This window comes from Serinus canaria, chromosome 8, assembly GCF_022539315.1.
Source record: "Serinus canaria isolate serCan28SL12 chromosome 8, serCan2020, whole genome shotgun sequence".
Lineage (NCBI taxonomy): Eukaryota > Metazoa > Chordata > Aves > Passeriformes > Fringillidae > Serinus > Serinus canaria.
This window is the reverse complement of record NC_066322.1, coordinates 11,365,109-11,388,748: the sequence shown is the minus strand read 5'-3', so window position 1 is coordinate 11,388,748 and position 23,640 is coordinate 11,365,109. Positions and strand designations below refer to the sequence as shown.

Here is a 23,640-nt window from a genome sequence, read left to right as displayed (position 1 = left end):
AAAACATGCATCCTAAGATCAACTAATAGTCAGTAAGTGTTGATCAGCTTTCTACTTCATTTAGTGTGTCATGATAGATTTATTAAACACACCAGCTCTCAGCCCTTCCCACAGAAGGGCTCAAAATTTAAATATGGATTTAACTTGGAATGGCAGAAAGTGCAACCAAAGAAAGGGCCTCAGGGCTCACATTTTATCATTTGGTGCAGATGGTTAGAAAGAAACCAAGACTAGACTTTAAAAGGCAAAGCAAATAGGATCAACTAACTGAGGAATAGAGTTAAAAAACACAGATCATAATGCCTTATGAATGCCTTTTTAAGGCCAGCAACAAAATAATCAAAACCTTATGCGCTAACAAAAGTCTTGTCAAGGGCTTTGCCCTGAGCCTGCTAAGATCATGGAAATGAATATGTACAAAAAATGGGAAAAAATCTTGGCTTAAACAGCACAACAATTAGCAATCTGTGTGTATTTGGTTCTGGCTCTGGGACTAACTTTGCCTGTTTTATGTAGCTATGGCTGCTCAAAGCAGTGGAAAAACTGCTATGAGGGACCATAAAAATGTTCCTGTTTGCTCTAAATTATTCAGTAGGTGATTTAGGCCCAAGGCTAGTGTGTGAACATGGGCATGGAAAAGTGGCTTTGAGCTTTGGCTCAGTTTCCTAGCATGGGAATTAATTTTGAGAATGAAAGGGTGAGTTGAAGATTGACCTACTGACTTAAAAAGGTGTCTGTCTAAAGGCAACATGAAATTAATGTTCATGTGTACCAGATGCCCCCGTTGTGCTGTGGTACTTTTGTTACAAGCTTTGGTTACTCCATGGAACTGGTTCCATATACACATATTCCCTGCATACTTTCCTCAGGAAATGTCAGTTGCTGAAAATGGGTCCCCAGATCACTGAGAGCAGAAGGCTCTTCAAGCTCAGGAATGGGGACCATGTAGGCTATGGAGAAACATGTTCTAGAGACAGCAGAGAAGACCACTAAGGAGCTCTAAGGTAAACATAACCCTGTATTTATTGTCCAGAGTCAGAACTCATTTACTTCTGAAATGCAGGCTGTTTATTTATTCCTAAAATATATAAATATCTATATTTATAGATGAGTTGTGAATGATAAAGTGAGAAAATACAGTATGATAATCCCCCTGAAAGAGAAACTATATTTACACCTAGAAGTGTACCCCGAAGTTAGTGACACTCATACCATCACTTCGAAAGCATGCCTGCCAGACAAAATGTCGTGATGCTATAAATTATGTCTCTTTCCCCACAAACCCTTCCTCCTTGTTTCCTTCATCTTCCTTAAGATACTGCTCTAGAGGTTTCAGACCATTTTTACACTGGCAGTGTATTTCATCAGCATGCAAATTATAGTTACATCCTGCAGTGTGTGAGTGCCTGTTTCGTTAGAACCCCAAACATGAGACTTCTTAGACTGCAGTGTATCAGTGGTGTCTCTGGCTGGGAAGGTGGTGTTTTCACACATTCAACCCAAGCATGACTAAGAATGGAGCTTTAAAAGCATAGCCTGTTTGATTAGTGTTGATCTGTACTTCAGAAACTAGTAAATAGAAAATACAAGAAGGTGAATATGAAGGAAAGTGGAAAAAAACATACCATGAAAAAGTGCCATTAAAGTAGGATGTTATCCTCAGTTGTCATCTGCTGAGAATATATTTGTTCACCAAGCAATAAATAAACATATCCTCAGGTTCCCTGCTTTGAAATTATGCTAGAGGAAACCATGTTGCTATTACAATTGAGTTTAGGCTATCATTTGGTTTATGGCAAAGAGATGGCAATAGTTAACTATCTCTGGGAGGAATGATTCAGAAGGAAAAGCAGTATTTTGAAGACCTCCCTACACACTTTTCAGCTTCCCAGAGATGATGCATATTACACAAGACTAGAGAAGAATAGACACTGTCTTTGAAGAAGCATTAACATGCAGTGCCATCTTTTAAATGTTTTAATTGCTGGTATTCAGCATTTGTATGAGTCAGACAGTATGTTTATATCAATTTTCTCTTTCTTGCTAACTTCCTTTTTCCTCAGAAATTGCTGAGAGGAGTTTGTGCTTTTTTCTTTACAAGCTGTACATATTCATCTGGGTGCCCTTCTGCTCATTATCCTTCAGAGAGAAAGCCCTTGCTCTTATACCTTCTGAAACTTCTTACAATGTGTGCTTTTTCTAGCATGATTATCTTTCAAATAGTACAGAAAGCACTGTTACAAAATATAAGGACTACAGCAATGGATAAAGCAAGACTGGGTAATTTTTTATCTTCTTGAATGTGCTAATATAGTTGATTCCTGAATTCTAAAAATTGCCATTCAGCTAGTCAATACATTAGGGACAGACACTCAGGATTATCCTACAAAACTTCCATTTCTTTTTTTCTACTTTTTTTTTTGTTTTGTTTTGTTTTACTCTCTGGCTACATCAAACCTTTTAAAATGAGCTGTAGGTTTTCCTGGTTCATTTAGCTCCATCTGTCTGCCCCAAATATGGTCTCATTACATGGCAGACTGTCTACAAGTATCTTCTTTCTACAGAAAACTTTTAAATTAAATGTTACCAGAGTATGAGAGCTTGCTATCCAAGGATTTGCCCTGTTTTCCCAAGAGGTTCTTCTCAAAGAAACTTTCTCTTTTCAAAAAAAAAACCACAGAAGGAATTCCACTTACTGTGTTGAGGCAACTGTGCAGTGAAATACAGGACAGTTGTGTGAATCAGTGCAATCCAAGGCTGGCCCAGTACCATACAGACACCCCAGCTCAGATCTGGAAGCAGGACAGTGTTGGTCAAATGTGACCACCCCAAGAACCCCAGCTGTGACACTAAGGGGGTATTTTGGATCCAAGCTGCTTTGTGCACCCCTATGTAGGTGTTACTAAGTTGGAAGACAGAAACTCTACAAGGCAAGATACTTCTGTCAAGATGCCTAAAAATACATCCAAAGGTGTGTCTGTGAAGAGCACAGTGGGTAGTGAAGAAAGGCTTTAAATGGGCTGAGCAGAATATCCACAATGTTCCTGCCATTATCTACTCAGTAAGATGAGTGGGAAACATCAGCTCAAATGGCTGATGTGACAGACTGTCACACGTTTGGTGCATCAGGAATTAAGCATTTCCTGTCACCAGAATACAGCATCAAATTCCTAATTGAAATAAATTATAAATCTCTGAATTCTCACTACTTTGGGGAAATAAATATGAATAATTAGCTCACATATTTTTTATGACTGTCTGTAATTTTTTTTCAGACAGTAAAAGGGAATTCTGCATGGCTGCATTTTTTGAGAGTGAAACTATACTATATTATTTATAAGACAAGGGCATTACTTGTTTAGATTTTATCTATGCTTAAGAACTGGATAGGCACCAAGATGTTGTTATTTAAAAGAAAAAACATCATGCCTCCCAAAGTTTCACAAACTTAAAGTACATCTGCAAACATCAGAAAATGTTTGGAAAGTCTGGGTAAACTTAAATTTCCTAAGACTTGTTTGTCCCTAATTTGCATGCATGACTCATGTAATTGCCAATGAGTGATGAAATAGGGAAGCAGGTGGTCATGTCTGCACACTGAGTTACGAGTGCAGTTCTGAGGCAGGATGCTTTTCAGTCTGTAGAAGAGTTACTGGGAAATGTGACAGACCAGGTTCTTTAGTTACTGGACAAACAGAATAGATCTGAAAAAGCTGTTAAACAGGCCAGCTAGAAAGCTATGTTAGAAAGTCTGCTATAAAAGAAAAAAGATGATTTCTCAGATAAGAGATATGAAAGGCTCAAAAAATACAAAGGATTCTGAGGGGCCCTAGTATAATCTAGCTCATCCAAAGATAAGAGAATAAGGGAGATCAGAGAGATATATTTGCAATGAGTGAAAAAAAAAGTCACACCCTTTTTATTCTGCCCAATGGCCTCATTAAAAACAACAAACTACCTTGTTATAAAACAGAGATGCACTGTCTGTGTTCTTCCACTTTAGCACAGCCTGTTGTATTGCATGACATTTGCATATTCCCATCAAATTTAGGCTGCTTGCACATCTTTCAAAGCAGCATTATACCACAAAAAGTAATGCACTAAATATCCAGTAATACATCATCCTTTTGACTGAAGACAAGAAATGGAAAGAAAAACAGGTATATAGTCTTCAAAAACATGTTTTGGAAACTGACTATATAACTACATTGCATTTCTGAAATGTTTCTAACCAGTGTTTTGTATGTGTTGCTCTTCTGACTACTAAAAGGAAAAAAAAAAAGGAAAACAAAAAGGTTAATGAGATGGAAGCTCAGCTTCTCCCGTTCAGCTCAGGATCAGTTCAGAAATTAATAGCACCATAAGAACTAGACATGAATACACATATGACATAGCTGTAAATAATGGGAAAGCATTGCACAGTATTTACAGTGCAAAACTCTTCACCTGTCATAAACTAATCAGTCCTGTAGGCTGGTTGACAGGCATACCATATTTCAGATTACAATGGAAGTAATTAAAGCTCTCTTTATTTCTGGGTCACTAAAGTAGAATAATGAAATTCAGTAGAAGCATTGCTAACTGTGGGAAGCATTCAGGAGTGCTCTGCCATTAAGATCAGTATTTCTGACTTGTCCATTTTGAAAGATGATAGCTGTGTACTGAAAGCTAAAGGCAAATGTTTTGTCATTGGCTTGTTGCATTACAAGCTCCATTTAGGACTAAACCATCCGTACAGTGACAGGAGAGAGAAACCATGTAAACCACTACAAACCTGAGAGTCATTGTGGGATCTCAGCTGTGGATGTCTCATCCTCAATGAAAGAGAGTTTCCAAGCAGTAAAGTCTTTGAACGGACTTCAGAAAGCAACCTGCACAGGCAAGAAGTGAAATTCTCCTGTGGTTTGCTCTGAAAGCTGCAGTTTGTCTACCTAAACACTGAGTTTTCACTGTCTGAAAAGAGATCCATTTTATTGCAACTAGGATGCAGAACTAGCTGGAAGAAGAAAAGGCAGGAGGGATCTATTTGGACCAAGGCTGCTAGGCAGAATGAGAATCAAAGGTGAAGCAAGATCAATCAAAAAGAATTTTCTTGTCTTCAGATTTTCAGTGCTCTAAGTCGTTGAGCAAAAAATGTCCCAAGGATTAAGAAATGCCTTGCCAAACATGGTTTGTGACTATTACCTCAGTACCCAGGAACATACTGAAATTGCTAGGATTTCTGGTTCTATCACACCTTCCAGTGCATCAGCTGATCAGCGCAAAGCAAATTATTATAACTGTCTTGTACTTTGTTTTATATATTCTTACATCTCTTAATGAGCAGCAGAACAAAACCAACTCATATCCAACAAAAAACAGCCTAACAGATTCTAGCATTTGTGAAATGCCAAGTAGATTTGTGTGCACACAGAATGGAGAGCGTATTTCTAGATCTAAAAGTTTGACCACCAAAATAATCTGGATGAAATGAGAATTCTTACAAACCACCAAATTCCTAACCATCAGTGTTCAAGAATCTGCTCTGATCCTGCATTTCCTGCATTTCTGATTCTTAATGGACAGACTTCTGTGAGCAATGTGCACAAGGAGAAACTATTTTAACTGTGTCTGCAGGAGGAGTGGCACTTGCAAATAAAACATTCCTTGAGACAAAGTGGTTGCAAAATTGCATACAGGTGTATAGCCCTCTGTTCTTCACTTCTGTTTAGAAATAGTTCTCTTTGGCTAAATTAATTTCTTAATGATTATCAATTATGATACTTGTTGCTGGTTTCTGTTATATTCTGCAGATTTCCAGTTTAGTGCCACTGAGATGTACACTTCCTGACCTTCAATACATTAAGCTAATGTATTACCACATTAAAGTAATCAGACCACAGCACTTCCCACCATCTGCAATTTACTTTTACAGCGCTGAGTGCAGAAGCCATCATGTTTGTGTTGTCCACTATAATAACCATCTCCTTGCTATGTAGCTTTTACTTCATTATTATAATGCACACTTTCCAACAGAAAAAAAATATGCTGGTGGCTATGAGAAAATTTTACTTGCTGAATACAAAAGCAAGGGAGCAATGTCAGCTTTTATGAAAAATGTGAATTTGACACATTAGGGAGAGGTATATCCTTTACTATACAAGTGAACACAGTAAGGACAAACAGCCCAGCTTTGGGTGCACAAGGCCAAGTGAGGATTTTTTCCCCCCTCAAAAACTGTAATACCTGTTATAATAATATATATTACTTCTTCCTGAAAACCTTGTCTTATCTGTACTCTTAGACCATCATAACAACAACAGAAATTTTCCCCTTTATGTGCATACAAAACTGAAACCCCGAGGCTTCTCAAAATTCTTTGTAACTTTTCTCTATGTTGTAGTGTTTATTCACCTTTACACCATAAACAATGCCTGCATAGAGACATGAGTATGCAGCACTGAAATTGCATCAGAAGTATTTGATATAGAAAATAAAGTTTGTCTTGTTAGAACTAGCAGAAGGAATTAAGTTAGAATGCAATAATTACAAGAATTGGAAGCTTTGTATTTTTCCGGAAGAATGTATAACGTCACACAGCAAAGGAAATCCTAAAGAGGGCTTGCTGCATGTCAGCAGCAAAATAGAATCAAATTCCAGCTCCAAGAGGCATCTGGAATTGATCATGGAGGTGACAGAGCAATGCAAACAGAAAATGCATAATAAATCTGTATATGTTTTCAAACTTATAAACTTATCTTACCAGCTGGTTACATGATATAGTCTCTTTGAAAATATTATAGATAAACTTGTGCCAGCTACAGCCCATCAATTTTATGAAATGGTATTTAATGAATGCAGCAGATTCCCGTAGCATGAGTACAGAACCATCATGAATAACGGACATAATAAAAGAAATACATCTCCAAGCACAGAACAAGCTCCTGACTACACCATCACTTAAAAAAGAATAAAGAGAAAAAAGAGAGTGACTTAAAGAGCTATCCGCAAATATCATTCTGTAAACAAATTTGAATATAAAAGCCATACAGAGTTTTTATCCTTCAAATTTGTATAAAGGATTTTTCATCTCTGAAATGACAATCCATTCAAAGTACAAAGGCAAGCATGCTGAAGGCACCAGTTTGATTTACCAAAAATACCAGGAAATAGGGCAGAATGCAGCTGAGCATAAATTCCTACAAAAAGTTATCCTCAAGTGAGTGATCACCAGGGAGCAAAATACTTGTGCCTCCACTTCATAGAGATATCAAGGAACAATAGTGCACTTATCACTAATCAGTATCATTGCCACTGTACTCCAGAAAATTGTATTTACAGAGCCTTATTGCTTCCTTTATTTTACTGTCCCCAAACATAAGACAGATCAAAAATGGCCTTAAACTTCCCCTGGGCAGAAATAAAAATACACAAAAAAACCCCAAATCACTTGTCTCCCCATTCAGACTGCAGTTTGAAAATAAAAAAAGAAATGTATTTCCCCGTGTTTTCCCAGTGCACTGCCTGCCACATTCAGGCCAATACCTCATATTGAAAGATCAGGTAGCTGATAGCTGATCACCTGACAGAGCTGGCATAAAGACAGCTCAAGAGCCTGCATTTCCTACCCAGCTCAGGTCGTCTGCCTTGGGCACAGCTCAGCTGAGCCTGAGAACAGGAGGGCTGGAGCTGCCCCTGCCAGCCCCGAGCCCTCCTGCCTCCTTTGCCACCTTGCTGCTTTAAGCATCTCTCAGCCGCCCACGCAGCTCCTCGTGAAAGGGGAACGTGAACTCACGGCGAGGAGGAGGGAGAAGCAAACACCCCAAACAGGATTCCAGCTTCCAAAACTCTTTAGGAGGAGAGAAGAGACAGGGGAGAGGCATCTCCCAGAGCAGAGACTGGGTGAGAGCCAAGCCTGTCCTGCCTGCTAGCTGGGTAGCCTCACCTTAGGGTCAATGTAAACAACTACCAAGGGCGGGGGCAGGTGAAAGGAATCTGGGTTTATCTCCTCCCTCTTCTGAAAAGGAGCTCTGCTTCAGTGGGAACCTGCCCTCTGCAAGTTCTCCCCTTCTGCATTGTAACGTTATAAATAGCAATTCTTGTTATGTAAAAAACACTCAACAAGTCAGTGAAGACTGAGGCTGAAAAATGCTGGATCTAACTGTACTTCTTAATGATCATTAGTAAAAACTTGGCAAAAGCAGAAAAGGCACACTTATGGTCCCACGTCTGGTATGAGGATTAAAAATCCAGAATTTTATACAGCGTGCTCACACGTCAGTTAATGAGTCTTTTGACTCAAATGTGCTGCTTGGTACCAAAAGAACACCTGCTCTGGATAGCATAGTGTTACCTCCACTACAGAAAAGAAAAGAAAAGACAGAAAAGTTTTCAGCTGGCTATAGACATGGTAAGGGAAGAGAAACTAATTTTATTTATGTGAAAGCTATTGTCTCCTATGCACAGAATTATCAAGGAGAGGGTATGAACTTCTACCAGCTGACAGAAGAGAACAGGAAAAAAATGGCAGAGAAGTGAAAGAAATATCAAGAGCAAAGTTCTGAGTGAGTGATGTGGATGTTAATTTGAACACAGAAAAGTTGTTTAGATTTTAGGATGACTAAGATGTGTTTTAAGGGATCTCAGAATTAATCAGAGGCTTATTCAGGCAAAGCAGTGGTATGCATAGGACCCTGTATCAGCAACTGTGCTTTTCACTGTTTCTTTTTTAATGTTTCAGGAAGCCAATTAAAAAAACCAGAATTATAAGCAATCTGGTTATGTCACTGCATTTCCTGGATGGTAAATCAGTAAAATGAGCCCTGGACTTTGTATAATTGTGCCCATAGATGTCTCCCTGAGGAACTGAAATATACATGGAAAAAGATACATGGGGTTTTGGTTGGGTTCATTTGGAATGAAAAAGCACAACCCTACTGCAAACCATATTTGTGACACTGGGAAAAAAATAAATGTGGCTGTTGCCATCTGGCTCTTTCAAACCGATCCCTTCAGAGATCTGTCTCTGCCTATTTATACCACATCCATTGTCATCATATCTGACCATCCTGTGAGACAGCACTCTGGGCAAGAAGCATGTAGGATAATATTCTGAAAATTATGGAGATGGTTCTCAGTGCAAATCAGCATAGCAAGATTAATGAATGAAATATGTAGTTTACACCAATTGAGGATCTGCTCTCATAAATTAATCACCTGTTCTTAAAAAATTTTAGAAATACCCTCGTCATGGCTGTTCTGAGTGTGCTCATCCTGCCTGAGAGAGTGAGGATAAGGGAAAATGGCTTTTTGCTTTCATCTTCTGAAGAGCATTTCAATGTTCATGGGCCCTCTCTAAGTGTATTCACACACAAATAGACCTTATGTCAGACAATTTATGTCTTCATTTCTGAAATTCTCTGTAAAGAATAAGGCTAAGAGGAGCATGGAAGGGCACTGAAGAGAAAAAAGATAACTTAAATACAACTACTAAAAGCTAACAGTGAGGTAGGCAGGCACTTCTTGCTATTTCATGTGCAATATTCAGGAACACAAACAGAATATTGTATCCTTCCCCTTCACAGAGCCTTCTCTCCTCTTTTCAAAGGCAGTAATTGCCTAACAGGCTCTACCAAAACTCATTTTCTGATTAAAAGCATTGTGGGCATCCACTCAAGGAACAGGAATAATACCATGTGATTAGACATATATTCACAATTCAAACATTAAATATTCACTAAGAAGTCCATGAGGAAGCCACAGAAATATCAATATCTTAACAACAAAGGTGCTAATAAAATATATTTACCTGATTTGTGGGAGGGGCCTGGTTTCAAGAATTAAAAGTGGCCACATACAGCCAATGAGTTGCTCCTTTCCTAAGTTCATTTCTCATCCAAATGATAAAAACTGTTCAAAATATTTGACCAGCCAAGACAATAATCTCAAATGAAGTCCACAGAGTTCCACTGTACAGCAGAAGAAATGCTGTCAACTTCAGGTGATTGTAACTAGTGTTCTACCAGTCTTTGTAAACTGTGCCATTAATACATACACAAAAAAAATCCCAAACCTGACAAAATCTTTAAAACTAAAAATGGGTTCAGAAATTTTCTTTTCTTAGCAAAACCAGTTTAACATAAGGCAGGGGGCACAGACAGCTGCAGTACTTACGTACTTCTGCAGAACCCCCTAAAACGGAGAAAGGGAATCTCCTTTTAACTGTTCAATGATTTCTGTTCAATTTTTTAACTGTTCAATGATTTCTGAAAGCTTTCAAACTGGTTTTCCATCCATTATCACAGACCTAGCACTACTGCTCCTCAGGTACCCTATACAAATTGCTAGGTGTTCAGATATGAAGGAGCACCTGCAGCCACCCCACATACATGGCATAATCCTGCTCCAATTTAATTCACCTGAGGGCAGCAGGGTGTCCTTCTGCGCTGCTTTAAGCTTCCACAAGGTGCCCTAATCCCTGCTCACTGCTGGCCCAGCACCAGGACCACTTCTTTTGGCAAAACATGGCTGTGGAAGCCTTTCAAAGATACAGGAGCTGGCACTGGGGTGAAGGACTGGTGGGAATGCAAACATCTCAATTTTGTTATCTCACTGAACCCTCCCTGGACTCCTCCTCACAGCACATGATCTGATTCCCATGCACTACTTAGATAAAAAGGTATGAAATTTGCTACAATTCTCTCATAGTGGTAAATCCACTCTACCGTATTTGAAGTAGGAAGTATTCCTAATTAATTCACCAGGATTTTCACACTAACCACAGCTGTCAATAAAAAAACCAAACCAAAACAACCCAGTACAGAGAACAGGAAATACAGTGACAGCTTTTACAGGTGATCACCAGGTTAATGTTAAAATACTCACAGGAGCTACTCTTGCAAAGGCTGTGAAATGTGAATATTTATCTGAGCCTGAATACATACTACACATCAAGTCTCTAGTATACTCATTTTTCCTCAGCACTCTGCTATGAATAATTCCTCCAGAGAGGCCTGGTAGTTGATTCTTTTGCTACGTTTCAGCCACTTCTTACAACAATTTTTACTTTTCACTCTTTAGGGATCACTTTTATATCTTTTTTCTAATCACATCTAGCTCCTTTGCTGGAAGTTGATTTTCTTTCACATTTTTTCTTCAAGAAAAACTATCATTTTTCCAACTACAACCTTTTGTTCTTTTCTCTTCAAGTCACAGAATTATCATTCTGTAGCTACCTCTAAAAAAACCTATTTTATATAATTACTCATAGATCAAAATAGCAAAAAATGTCTTTCCTACTGTAGTTTTTTAGAGTGATAGTTTTTTAGTGTTTCTGATAACTATATAATGAGAAAAGGCTTTGTGCTTTGCCTGTATCCTAGCTGGATATTACTTGTATTTAGGTCTTGACACACCAGAGTTTGAAATTAATTTTCATGAGTATTTATTGTAAGAAGAGGACACATTTGAAATTACAATACTTAGATTCTGTTAAGGTGCAATTGATCAGCTTTCAGACAGAAGAACAGAGGCTCAGAAAGAAATTACCAAAGATCCCTGCAGGACTCAACATTCAGTCCAGATCATCCATTTGTCTTCAATGGAGCAATGCTGATGTACTCCCACACACAATCTGGCCTTGTTCTCTGTGGAACTATTGCACCCAATACTTCTTTTTAACAGGTTTTCCTTTGTCTGATTCAAAGAGTTTTTGGTTTGTTTTTTTTTTTTTTTTCTGATACATCTCCTGGAGAAGTATAATAATTCCTGGAAACTCTTCCAGAGAAGAATGTGCTGAAATTTCACTGTGTAGGGGCAAAATATTATATTACATAATACTGAATTTAAGTCTTATAGCAGAAATTTTCATCTGGAGATATTAGAGCCCTCAAAATGTAATAGTCTAACTTCTGTACTCAAGCATCAAGTATTTACCTGTCAAATAAATGCACTTTCAGCTGGACAACTCAGGAACTCCAGTGATATCTGAAGCACATCAGACAATTCTCAGGGTTTTTTTTCCCCCCTTGATTTCTTGGGTAAGTATTTCAAGCTGGATTGCACCTATGTGTGAGCAGCAGTCCTAAAGCAAAGCAGTGCATGCATCCCACATAAAACACCTTCTCAGGTTTATTGTCCAGCATTCTGCAGTATAGATGTGCATGCCACACAAACTCCAGAAGATCGGATGTGTCCATGGGGAGCCTTCATTAACTGGAGCTGAAGCGCTAAAGAGATCACTGGACATTTTGGCAGGGCATGCCCGTGGCCCTTTGCCAAGGGCCATCTCCATGGCCTGTTACAGCACTGGCACTGAGGTGTTATTTACATCATCTGAGCTCACAACAGCACCAGTGCTTGCATGAGAGGGCTGCACTTACACTAGAACATCTTTTCTGACATTGCATATTCTTCATTAACTTTTAAGCATTTAACTAATTAGATTTCACTTTGCAAAATGGACACTAATGTGAAATGGACACTAAATAGGATGGCTTTTATCCTGGCTCCTGCTCAGTGAAAAATTATGGGATTGTGAGCAGCAAATGTTAATCGACTATACAGCAGTAGCTGAGTTCTGCTGCTGCCCTTCTCTTCCTGCTGCCCTTTTCGAGACGGAAGGCTGCCATTATTGTTTCATTCCTCTGACCTCTTAGAAGGGCACCACTGAAAGGTCAGGCTGCTCTTTTCTTTCCTCTCCTCTCCATTAGCTGGCAATCCAGACCTCTCCAAGTCTCTTCCCATAGTTTTCTGCCACACAATGTCTCCCTGCATACTTTGCTTCTGTTCCTACCTCTGATTTATTTTTCTAGTACTAACACATAAAACACAGGCACCTCCAGTTCTCCAGGTACCAAGACAACCTCTTAAAAAACAAATGACTGACACCTGTCATTCAATCAAATGGGAAGAAGAAAGACACAAAACAAAATGTGATAAAACCCTCCAAAGGTTTTACTGCTGCCTCCCCTCAGCCCATCCATGTCTGTGACCAAAGGGGAAACCAGAAATCTGCCTCATAACTGGTCCTGAAAGTTAGCAAAGGTGTCCACTGGAATAATAAATCACTGCCTCCATCTTCCCACTTATTTTTGTGTAAGCCTAATGTCCCAATGCAAACAAAGCTCATGTTATCACAGACACACTGCTTGTTTGCATGCCTGTCTACTTCCATTAAGTAACTTTGGATTTCACTGGGTAATTTGAAACTAATTTCACAGAAAAACAAAGGTCTCAAATATAGGCATGAGTATCATGGAGCTCAACAGCCAGATAATAGGAGAGAGACCCTTCTAGAACTTCAAACGAAGGAAAGGCAGGAGCAGTTTAAATTGTCTCTTTCTGTTCCGTTTGCTCAGAGGAGGAAGCAGCAAACAATGAGTGGTTACACATTTATTAACTGGACCAGAAGTCTACACATAACTTTAAACCAGCCAAAGTATGTTTTCTTTGGACCACCAGACAGGAAAAAAGGTGGTAGAGAATATGTGAAGGAGCTCTGAAGCCACCTTAACTTCAGTTACCACAGTAGAAAATCTCTCTGGAAATATATGTGGGATAGGCAAGAGAGGTATAAGTGCAGTGTGGAAAAAGACAGAGGGGGACACAGGAATATCACAGGGTATGAATGTTTTTTAGGGACATGGGGAATGTGGAGCAAAATCAATGGAGAAATGCAGACTAGTTAGCATAAATCCGTTGCTAACCAGACTTCATTTCTCCCAGAGCTAGTAAAAGGGCTGTGGCTTATGTCCCTTCACTGACAATAAACAGAGCAACCATATCAGACAGAGCTTCTTCTAAGGATTCATGCAGATTTTTTACCTTTCTAGATCAAAGTAAAAGCTTCACATGAATCTGGGACACAATGGCATGAATGGCCTTATGGGGTAACAAGAAACTTCAGCTCTTATTGATACCAGTGAAATGAGATCAATAAATGCAGTCACATAACCTTCAAAAGCTCAGGCAAGCCTAGTTAATTCATTATAAATGAATGTAGCAGCACTTGCTCTGTTCAGGTGTCAAAATTTTTAGATTGAGATAATATACTGGTAAAAAATTTTACTGTGTTATCTTCCCAAATAGCCTGACTAGAGTATTTATGCTGTTCCCTGAAATTGCAGAGTTTCCAGAGAACCCCTGGCCAGGCCAAATACAGGCATTTGTAAAGCTGTCCATAGAAATCTCTGCACAAGGAATCAGGCTGATCCTGAATAGCAAAGGCAGTGTCTTTATTAATTCAAACATTTTCTTATTAAGAGATTTTAGTACTCTCATTAACATTAACAGCAGAAGAGCAATACCTTGTTAAGAGGAAATACAGTAGTGGAAGGAAGAATGCTCCAGAGAGGAAGGTTTTCATGAGGCTTAAAGATCTTTGGCACAAGATACAAATGAGAGAGACTTCTGTGTCCCAGAAAAGTTACCTCTCTGCCCACAGGAGAAATATGTCTGACTCTGAGTCAATTAAATATGCCCCCAGGCTTGATTCCTATAGCCAGTAAGCTGGATGTTCACTATTCCTTATACATTACAAATTATGAATGTAGTAATTTTTCATAACTTGGATGTGAGTAGCTCTGCCTTGTAAAATCCAAAGCAAACATCATATATGGCTTTCCCCATATATGATATACAACTGACAAATTTGTTCAACAGAAATAAGTTAATTTGGAATAAAATTCAGAAAAAAGTATAGATTTCTTACTTGTTCCTTTCCCAGTTCACATGCATTATCAAGCAAAACATTATTGAGTTAAACTATGCAAGTAAATTTGATTCACCAAAGTCAAAAGACAAGCCTAATGTATTCCGAATCTTCTTTTTGTTCCCAGAAGTTTTAAAGCTTTAAATACCGAGGAAAAAAAAGTAAACCAAACAGCCATATGGGGGCCTGATGACATCTGATCTAGTGCCTGTTGTGTCCCATCAAACACGACCCCAGGCGTACTTAAAGGCAGGGCATGGGAGGAATAAAAAGGATTCTTTCATGTATTCATGGCTAACAGCTTTTACCAAGCTAGCATGTAGACTGATGATGGGAAGAGAGTTAAAATACTTGGTGACTTGTCACACTGGAGCCTTCAACTGTTTGAAATAGTAGATTATTTTCAGACAGTTGCTGCTGTTCAATTATGCATTTTTGTTTTGTGATGCATATAATCAGTTACCATATTCAAAACGCAAGATTTCCCATTGGGACAAGTTTTAAAGATAGAACTTCTATTGCTTTCCTGCCTTATCAAAATGGTGGCAAGCAACATACACTTTCAGCAACAAATATCTTAGAAATATCCTAAGATAGCAATCCTGTGATCCAGCCAGAAAACTGTTTTGGGGCATATCAAATTACAGACCGAAAAGGTAATGCATGTATCAAAAAGAAAATACACAAAATAATGAACCCTAGGTTCTATTGTTCACACATGGTCAACATTATCAACCATTTTGGTGACCAAAACAGGAACAAAAACCTTTAAGCAGGCTACAAATTCTCCTCCCAAGTAGGAAAAGAACCTGTTCCCAGTCAGGAGGAATGGGCAGTGCTGCAGTTGTGCTTTGTGGGACCTGCATATCCCAGCCTGTGACAGCCCATGAGCATCAGCTGCAGGCACAGCAATGGTCACACAGCTCCTCTGGGAAACAACTGACCTTGTGTCTGCACACACCTGCTGTGGCCCTGCACAAACCCTTTCCATTTTTTGTTAAATAAAAAGGAGACATGTACAGGAAGTCCACCTAGACTTGCCCCATGTATCCCACCAGGAGCTTAGATTCTTTTGAAATATTAAAACCAGAATTACATTAAGTCACTGAGAGACGGAAACACAATTCTTGATCAGGAGATGCACCATGATGGAGGTCCAGGCAGTTTGGGGATGTGAGTGCAAATCATGAGTTCTTAGCTTGCTGGATGCAGTCAAAGCAGTATCTAAGATTTCAAGTCTTAAAAAATTTAAGGGAAAAGAACACCAAAATGCAGATCCAAGCTTTATCTGGTACATTCCACTCTATTAATATTGTGTGGGGATATTCCCATAGGATGAGGAGCATGTCAAAGATGGTCTATCTTTGCTTATGCATCATTGCCCAGAGGAGAGGGATATCAACACAGTTTTTACATTTCAAATCTTTGTTTTGCTTGACATCAAAGTTATTTCTAGAGCCCCCTTGTGAGAATCAAGTTGTCATTATTCTCTGTGCTGAATGGGGAGTTGGTGAACAGCCCAAATATGGCCTGAAGATTTTTCCCTTCCCAGACAAGATGTATATAGCAAACTTAAAAAAAAAAAACATTTCATGCAATTCTTTTCGGTAGAAATGTGCTCAGAAAACAGTCCATTAAATCAGAATGAAAGGTCAAGTCTCCATTTGTGTAATTACGTTTTTTTCAAGAGAGATCAGAGAGAACTGTGGCAACATATTGTGGATTAGTATCTGCCACCATATGGCACTTCAAAATGACAAACAGAAACAATGCATACACTTTGTTAAAGAAGCAAATTCTAACCCATTTTAAAAACTGTTTAACAAAATCAACCCTTGATATTAAGGACTAGGAACCTGGGGACATTCTCTTCTATTGCTGTTCAGATACAGAAATATACGAGACCCAGTCCTGGGAAATTCTTTTTTTAATTTCTGATTATTTTTGATTCTTTTAATTAGCACCAGCTAAGAAATCTTTATAGTATCTCTATGCCTAAGGAAACATTTGAGTCGATTAAACACATGCTTAAAAGGCAAAGCAAAGATACCCACGTACTAAGGTTTTGTAGTCAGCCCTATTAAAATAACTGGGAAAAAAAATCCATGAAATTTAAATGGGACAGAGTCTTCATATCAGGATTGCTGACAGAAAACAAAACCAAAGCAAGTTGTCTCTCCTCCTCACTGCTTCCCCTTCCTACAAATCATGAGATAGGCTTAAAAATTAAGAATACTAAACGAAAAAAAGAATTTACATTTTTACCTCCTCCTCCTTTTGAACTGCCGAAATGAACACAGGTCTGTTCCGAGGTCTTGCTGCACGATGAACTAACTGCGGGTTTTGGGGGGGGCTGGGGTTATTTGTTTGTTTGTTTGTTCGTTTCTTTTTACAGAGCGTTCTCAAAAGGACCAAGCCTTCTGGGGGAAAACCAGACTCGACAAAACCTGGGGCAATCTGGCAGGGGCTGAGCTCCGGGCCCTGCGCACCGGGCAGCGCCCGGCTCCGGCCGCGGCCGTGGGACCGGGTCGGGCAGGGCCGGCCAGGCCGGGTCCGCACCCCGGCACCCCCGGCACCGCCCAGAACAGCTCTCCCGGGGCAACGGGGCGGTCCCGGGCCCGCAGCCGCTCACACCGAGCAGGGTGCAGGCGCTGGAAGGGCTCTCCAGAGCAGCCTCCGGCAGCCCCCGGGCACCGCCACAAGGCTCTGTCCGCCCTGGGCCAGGGACCCTCTGCCCCCAGCAGCGCCCCGGCCAGGGCGGCGTCCCTCGGCTCTCGGCCCGGGGAATGCCCTGCCCAGAGCCCTCTGACCGGCCCGGGCAGCCTCCCAGCTCAGCCCCTGCTGCTCCAGCCGCCCCGACGCGAGCGGGATGAAGTAACGGAGACAGCCAAACTTTCCCCGAATAAACCAAACGGAGCCGTTGTGATCAAAAAACCTGTGGGAACAAACCGTGTGAAACCATCATGCAGCCACTCTCCTACCTTATCATTCCAATTACATTCTCCTAATCTACAAAATTGAAAGGTAATGAGCAGTTTTTCCTTAAACCACATTAAATAACACTGTCAAAATGCAAATTTATTCATTAAGTATAAATGAGTGTGTTAAATATTCATGAATTGTTGCTTGCAGTATATAATTAATCCCATGGTCTGTGTGTCCAAAAGCATTTAGAAGATAGAGTAGAGAAGACGGTGCTGTAGAATGATAACATTTAAAGCATGTTTTTAAAAGCAAAGGTCACCAGCCCTTTGGATTCTAAACTATTACCAGAGTTTATAATTCATTGTAATACCTCTTCAGCATATACACATGCTTTCATGATTCAAGGTGTGTATCCTCAACCCTTCCTGTATAATAATCTATTCAAGAAAATAAATACTTGAGAGGGGAAGGTGCTGCTAAATTATCCCATTCACCACTGATACACTCAAATAATACAGTACTTTCCACATTTTAAAACTCCCAAGGACTGCAAGGCTGCCCTCAAAAAATGGTGCAGTTTGACTCCCTCATCCTCTTTTGGAGGGGGGAAAGTGAATTCTGACACTTGAACCATCACTAAAGCTGGTTGCCATTTCAAGTATCATGAAAGATAAAACAAAGGCTTCACACTAGAAAAAGACTGGCCTCTTTTTTTTTATGTGTCATTTGCAGATATGAAAGAATCCCTGAATCCTGTACTAAGCTTTAAGTATGTGCTCCCATTGATATCAGTGAGAAGTACAGTACATAAAGTGCTGGAATTTTAGGTCTCAATGTCCTTAGTTTAAATATTCACTCTTTTCTCTGCCCTTCTTAAATTCCCACTGCTTCTTCTCATGCAATAGAAACCACTTTCAGAAACTCTTTGTCAGTCTGCTTTGTACTTTTCTGGGGAAGAATCTTTGAGGTGCTGATGAAAATAACTGATCTTTTTCAAGATAGCATGAAGAAACAACAACAAAAAAATCATTATAATGTTCATAATAATTCCCTTCAAAATCTCTTTATGTTCTCAAAGTGCTTACTGTATACAGATTTCAGGCAGTTGTGTGAGTATAAACTCTGCCCCTTCCTTCCACAACACTTGTAGAATAAAAAGCACATGACAGTGGCTTGATCTTTTAGAGTATGACATTTTTACCATGCCATTTTGTGTATGTGAGTGTGTGAATGAATCAACACAATACCAAGTGATTCACAATTCCAAGTAACTCAACCTGCTGTTCCCAGCACAGGCCAGAGAACCCAGAGCTGCAAGGCTGTGCTCTGACAGATTTTTTTAATGTTTTTCCTTGCAAAAACATAACAAATGCTTTGCCATTTGTATGCAGGCACATTTTGTTCATTCAGAACCAGGAGGACTATCTCTGCATGGCATGGGGCTTGTACTGTATTATGTGGATTTATCCTGCAAAATAGGTGCTGGAAGATTTTTGGTTTCTATACAGTATGTTCAGGGGAAGCATTTGCTTAGCTCCCTTCCCAGTTCTGCAGAACTCATACACAGGACAAGGCAGCAATCAGACTTTTTACTCGGTGACATCACCATACATCATGTGTCTTTCATCAATCAGGTCACTAAGATGATGAAGAATGCAACTTGGAGTGTCAGATCAATGAACTGAGCATCTTTTCTAGAGTGCTGACAAAAAAGGCAATGTGAGAGCAAACTGATCTGATTTGCCTCAAAATAAGGCCTATGCAGTAGGGCTTGATGAACTATAAGGCACTATAAAAACAGATTGAAGGCAAAGTTGGTCACAGAATGCAGGATAATGTTTCATCATGTACTAAAGAGGGAAGCTGTCAAACCCCAAGGCCAGGCAGCTGCAATCCAAGCACTGTTGACATTCAGTTTACAAGACATTTGTGATAAGTGCTTTTGTTGTAATTAAAAAGCTGTGCAAATCTACCCAGTTGTGTCGTAACCAGTACCTTATCTCCTGTACCAAAATGAGGACAGACCTCACCTGTCAAAGACAATTAATTTAGATAGCTCTCCTCTGGACAGGAGAAGAGTTAATCACAAATTCTCCAGCAGAATGTTTTCCTTTTGCCAGTGAAGAGTGCCAGCTGATTGTAATTTAAATCCCCCATACAAAGATGCAGATTTGGATCAATTTTATGACAAAACAAGCCAAATCTTAATGTTTCATTTTTTGACAGTTCCTTTGCTCACTTTACATGTCGTCTCAGAACCCATATTCCCTAGTTCCCAAATTCTGCCAGTCCTGAGGAGAGACGGGAGCTGCTAGCCCAGGGACTGAGCAGCCCCCAGAGGTCTGGTTACTCTGGGCAACCATAAACAGAAGGGTCTGAGCAGATGTGTTAGCACAGCCTACACTTTCCTTTGAACAGACAGCTTCCCTCCATCTCCAGATCACACCCACCCAAATCCCAGAATTCTCCGGAGGCAGAAGTGTTTTTCCAAAAAGGACAGTTAGGGATCATGTGTAGCACAACCAGTTTGGGGAAAAGGCTGGAGATTGAAGATGATTGCAAAGACTGTATGCATCAGTGGCTCTGCTGCTCAGGGATTGTCTCACAGATCTCAGACAAGGTCAGGGAACCCTGGACATTGCTTAGGAAGAAGAATGTGTGATCCTCCAGGATATTATCCTTGGCTGGTGAATGAAGGAAGACAGGAAAAAAAGATTCTGAACATGCAGCATCTGTCTTTTGATGCAGGTGAAAGGATGGCACCATTTAGGTGGTCTCCTGTTCTGCAGGAAGGCAAACAGCCTGCTAGGAAAGAGGCTAAAAATAAGTACTAAAAGAAGAACTGATTTTAAAAAACCCAAACAAATACAACCAAAAACCCCTAGTCTTTCAGGATAAAATTAAGATGGCAAAACCAAAATTCATGAAGAATGCAAAAGTAGTAGATTTTCTAGAAAACAATACCAGATAGTCTGGGTAAAAAAATGAAAGTCATTAAAATTACATATTTATAAATTCAGTGTAGCAGGTATTACTGAAATTACATGGGAAGAACTGCTTAACTGAAACATTAAAATCAATGGTTATAACCTATTTTTGGAAAGATCAAGTAGAGAGATGGAGAAGAAGAGTGGCACTTCACAGTAAAAGAGCCACAGTCTGTTTTCAGGACACTGGCAGCTCAGAAGCAAATGATGTGAATGCAATGGATCAATACTCTAACAGATAAAACACTAGATGGGATAGTAGCTGCTGTCTGCAAATCACCAAATCACAGAAGACAGCAGGATGACTGGATGCATTTGCACCTTCTGTAATGTGTAGGAGCAAAAAGGCTGCATAATCATCTGACACTGCAGCCTGCCCAACATCTGCCTGAAGCTTCCTGATGCCAGTACCTCTGCTGAATTATTGAACATTCTATATGAACATTTCTTAAACCAAAATGGAGAACTCTTCAAGAATGAAAATTTTATGTCAGACAGCATCTCAGAAATAATGAAAAAATATCAGAAGCATTTGGTCAGAGAAGTAAATTAATATTAGTGGCTATGATGATAACCTGATTGCTCTTTCTGGGCAGAAAGAGAACAAAGCCCACAGTTATATAGATGGTGCAGTCTTTTTACCAACCTGAAAATTATGGAAAAGGAGAATCAGCTCGGAGGGAAAACAGTTCAATAACTGGAAAATACAAACGTTTATTAGCTTAAAAATCAGGAAAGAAAGTTGTATGTGTTCAAAAATTATCTAGATCAAAGGGTTAATAAAAACCTCCACTTAATTGTAAATCAATGAAATTAAAAAAGAAGGTTAATAACACTGAATATAGAGTAGAACTAAGGCATTACATATATAATTCCTCCAGTAAGTGTAGCCAAGTTGTAAGGAGAAATTTATGTCCAGAGAATTAAGGACATTATTTTTCAAAATCATTAGGAATCCTGACCATGGTACCATTCTTTATCAGACTGTAGTGGAAGATTTGTTAAGAGTAATGAAGACAAAAAAGAAGTGTTCAATAAGTATTTGTGTTCAGTATTTCAGGAAAAGACAGGCAATTGATGATACTCTGTGAAGATGATAAACTACCAGGCAACAAGAAAAAAAAAAAAAGAAAAAAAAAATTAAATGGAAGCCACTAAAGTAAGAAAAATAAGAAACACTTGTGTACTTGTGTAGGAAACATCAAGTAAGTTGTGTCCAAGAGTTTTTCAAGAGCTGACTGCAGAATCTCCAGTACTATTAGTACTGCTTTTTGCTAAGTCTTGGAACAATTGGGAAGGTTCCAGAAAGATGGAGGAAAACGTATGTTGTGTTAATATTTAAGAAGGATAAACTTAATGACCTAGATAATTACAGTCCTGTCAGTCTAAAATTGATCTGGAGTAAAGTAATGGAATGGCTGACAAGGGACTCAATTACTAACTAATTAAAGAGGAGAAATATGCTAAATGCCAATCTAAGCGCAATATGGAAAACAGATACTGTCAAACACATTTGCTGGCTTTTTTTCCAATTGTGAGTAGAAGTGAAAGACAACACTGTTGATACACTTGGATTCTATATGACATTTGATGTGGTATTCATGACATTTGAGTTAAGAAAACATGATAATACAAAATTGACATGTCTCACATTAAAGGAATGGAAAACTGGTTAACTGACATTTCAAAATTGCAATTTAAATGGGGAATGATCATAGAATAGGTATTCTGCTGGGATAGCTTTCTGGGCATTCACTAGTTCAATTTTATCAGTAATTTAGAGGAAAACACAAAGGTTCACAGAATACTCAGTCATTACGGAAGAAATCAGTAATAAAAAGAAAATATCACTGAGATTGTTGACAAAATATTACTGGGTAATCTGGTGCAAACTAATAAAATAGGATCCAAATGTAAAGCCACAGGAGCAAAAGCTTCAGGAGTCTAGGCTGGCTATTCTATGGGGCTTTGAAAGCTCTAAGAGCTTTCAAACTATTTTTAACTATTTTATTTTAAACTATTTTTTATTTGATTATCTGGTCCCATGACAAACAGTAAAATTAACTCACATTCACATTCCATGTCTCTATTATCATGTCTGGATGTACTTCAAGAGTAATATATCCAACCATCCTGCATGGAAAAGGGATGAAATGAATCCATATTACATCATGCTACTAATATGCATTCAGAGCTCACACTGTAATAGTTCTGAAGTGAACATTACGGTTAATACAGAGAGTATGCCTGAAAAAGTAACACACAAATTCTTAACAAGCCCCTTGGCAGCATATCAGACTTGAAGGACCCTCAAAACTGAGCATGTGAAAAGCATTGCTTCCCTTTATTTAGTCTTATCCTTATCACAGAAATACTTTTTTCATTTCCCTTACTCTGGTAGCTGACAAAATATAGCCCAGTTCTCAGTGGTATATACCAGAATCTGCCCCAAAATTAGGTGGTAACAGCTGCTGCATTACGTATGCCAGTGCTGACAAATAAACCCAGAATCTCCAGTCCTTTCACAAACCCAGCTACTCTATATATGTTTACTTCAGCACATAGAGACCAAGTTAACATTTACAGATCAAAGCTGTTGCTTGTTAATCATGTTCTTAGCTGGGAACAGGAAAATAGCAAAGTTAGAGACCAGAGGCTGAACGAGTTCTAGTTCCCTTCCTTCCTTAGCACCATGGGGTCCACTGGGGAACAAAAGTTATGTAGGTCCCCCTCAGACTCCTGTTAGCAAGTACAGGTTTGCACCCTTTCCTGAAACGCGATCTCTCCCCCAGCCCTTCAAACTCACACAGCTCTCAAGCATGTGCTCAGTGGCTCCTCCTGGGGTTCCAGTGGCTTCACTCCCAAGACATCCACACTCTGGCAAGGCCATGCCCTTTATGAACCAGATCCAATGGACCTTTTCCACAACATGCATTTGTGCCTGCAATGTGTTTTTACAGAAATACAATCATGAGTTATTGCAAGTGCAGGTTTTGTGGCTGAGTTTACCCAGCATTACTGAATATTTTTAGGGCAGAT

At 39.3% G+C, this 23,640-nt stretch overlaps 1 protein-coding gene across 1 annotated transcript in view; it reads right to left on the bottom strand.

Annotated features, from left to right (window-relative positions):
* The window catches only part of ST6GALNAC5 (ST6 N-acetylgalactosaminide alpha-2,6-sialyltransferase 5), a 124,144-nt gene that overhangs the window by 99,799 nt on the left and 705 nt on the right, over positions 1 to 23,640 (bottom strand). Inside the window, exons 2-3 of the mRNA XM_050977520.1 lie at positions 17,500 to 17,624; positions 16,955 to 17,316 (exon numbers count right to left, since the gene is read on the bottom strand). Of these exons, the coding sequence (XP_050833477.1) occupies positions 16,955 to 17,316; positions 17,500 to 17,624 (487 nt within the window). The remainder of the gene's footprint in view (positions 1 to 16,954; positions 17,317 to 17,499; positions 17,625 to 23,640) is intronic.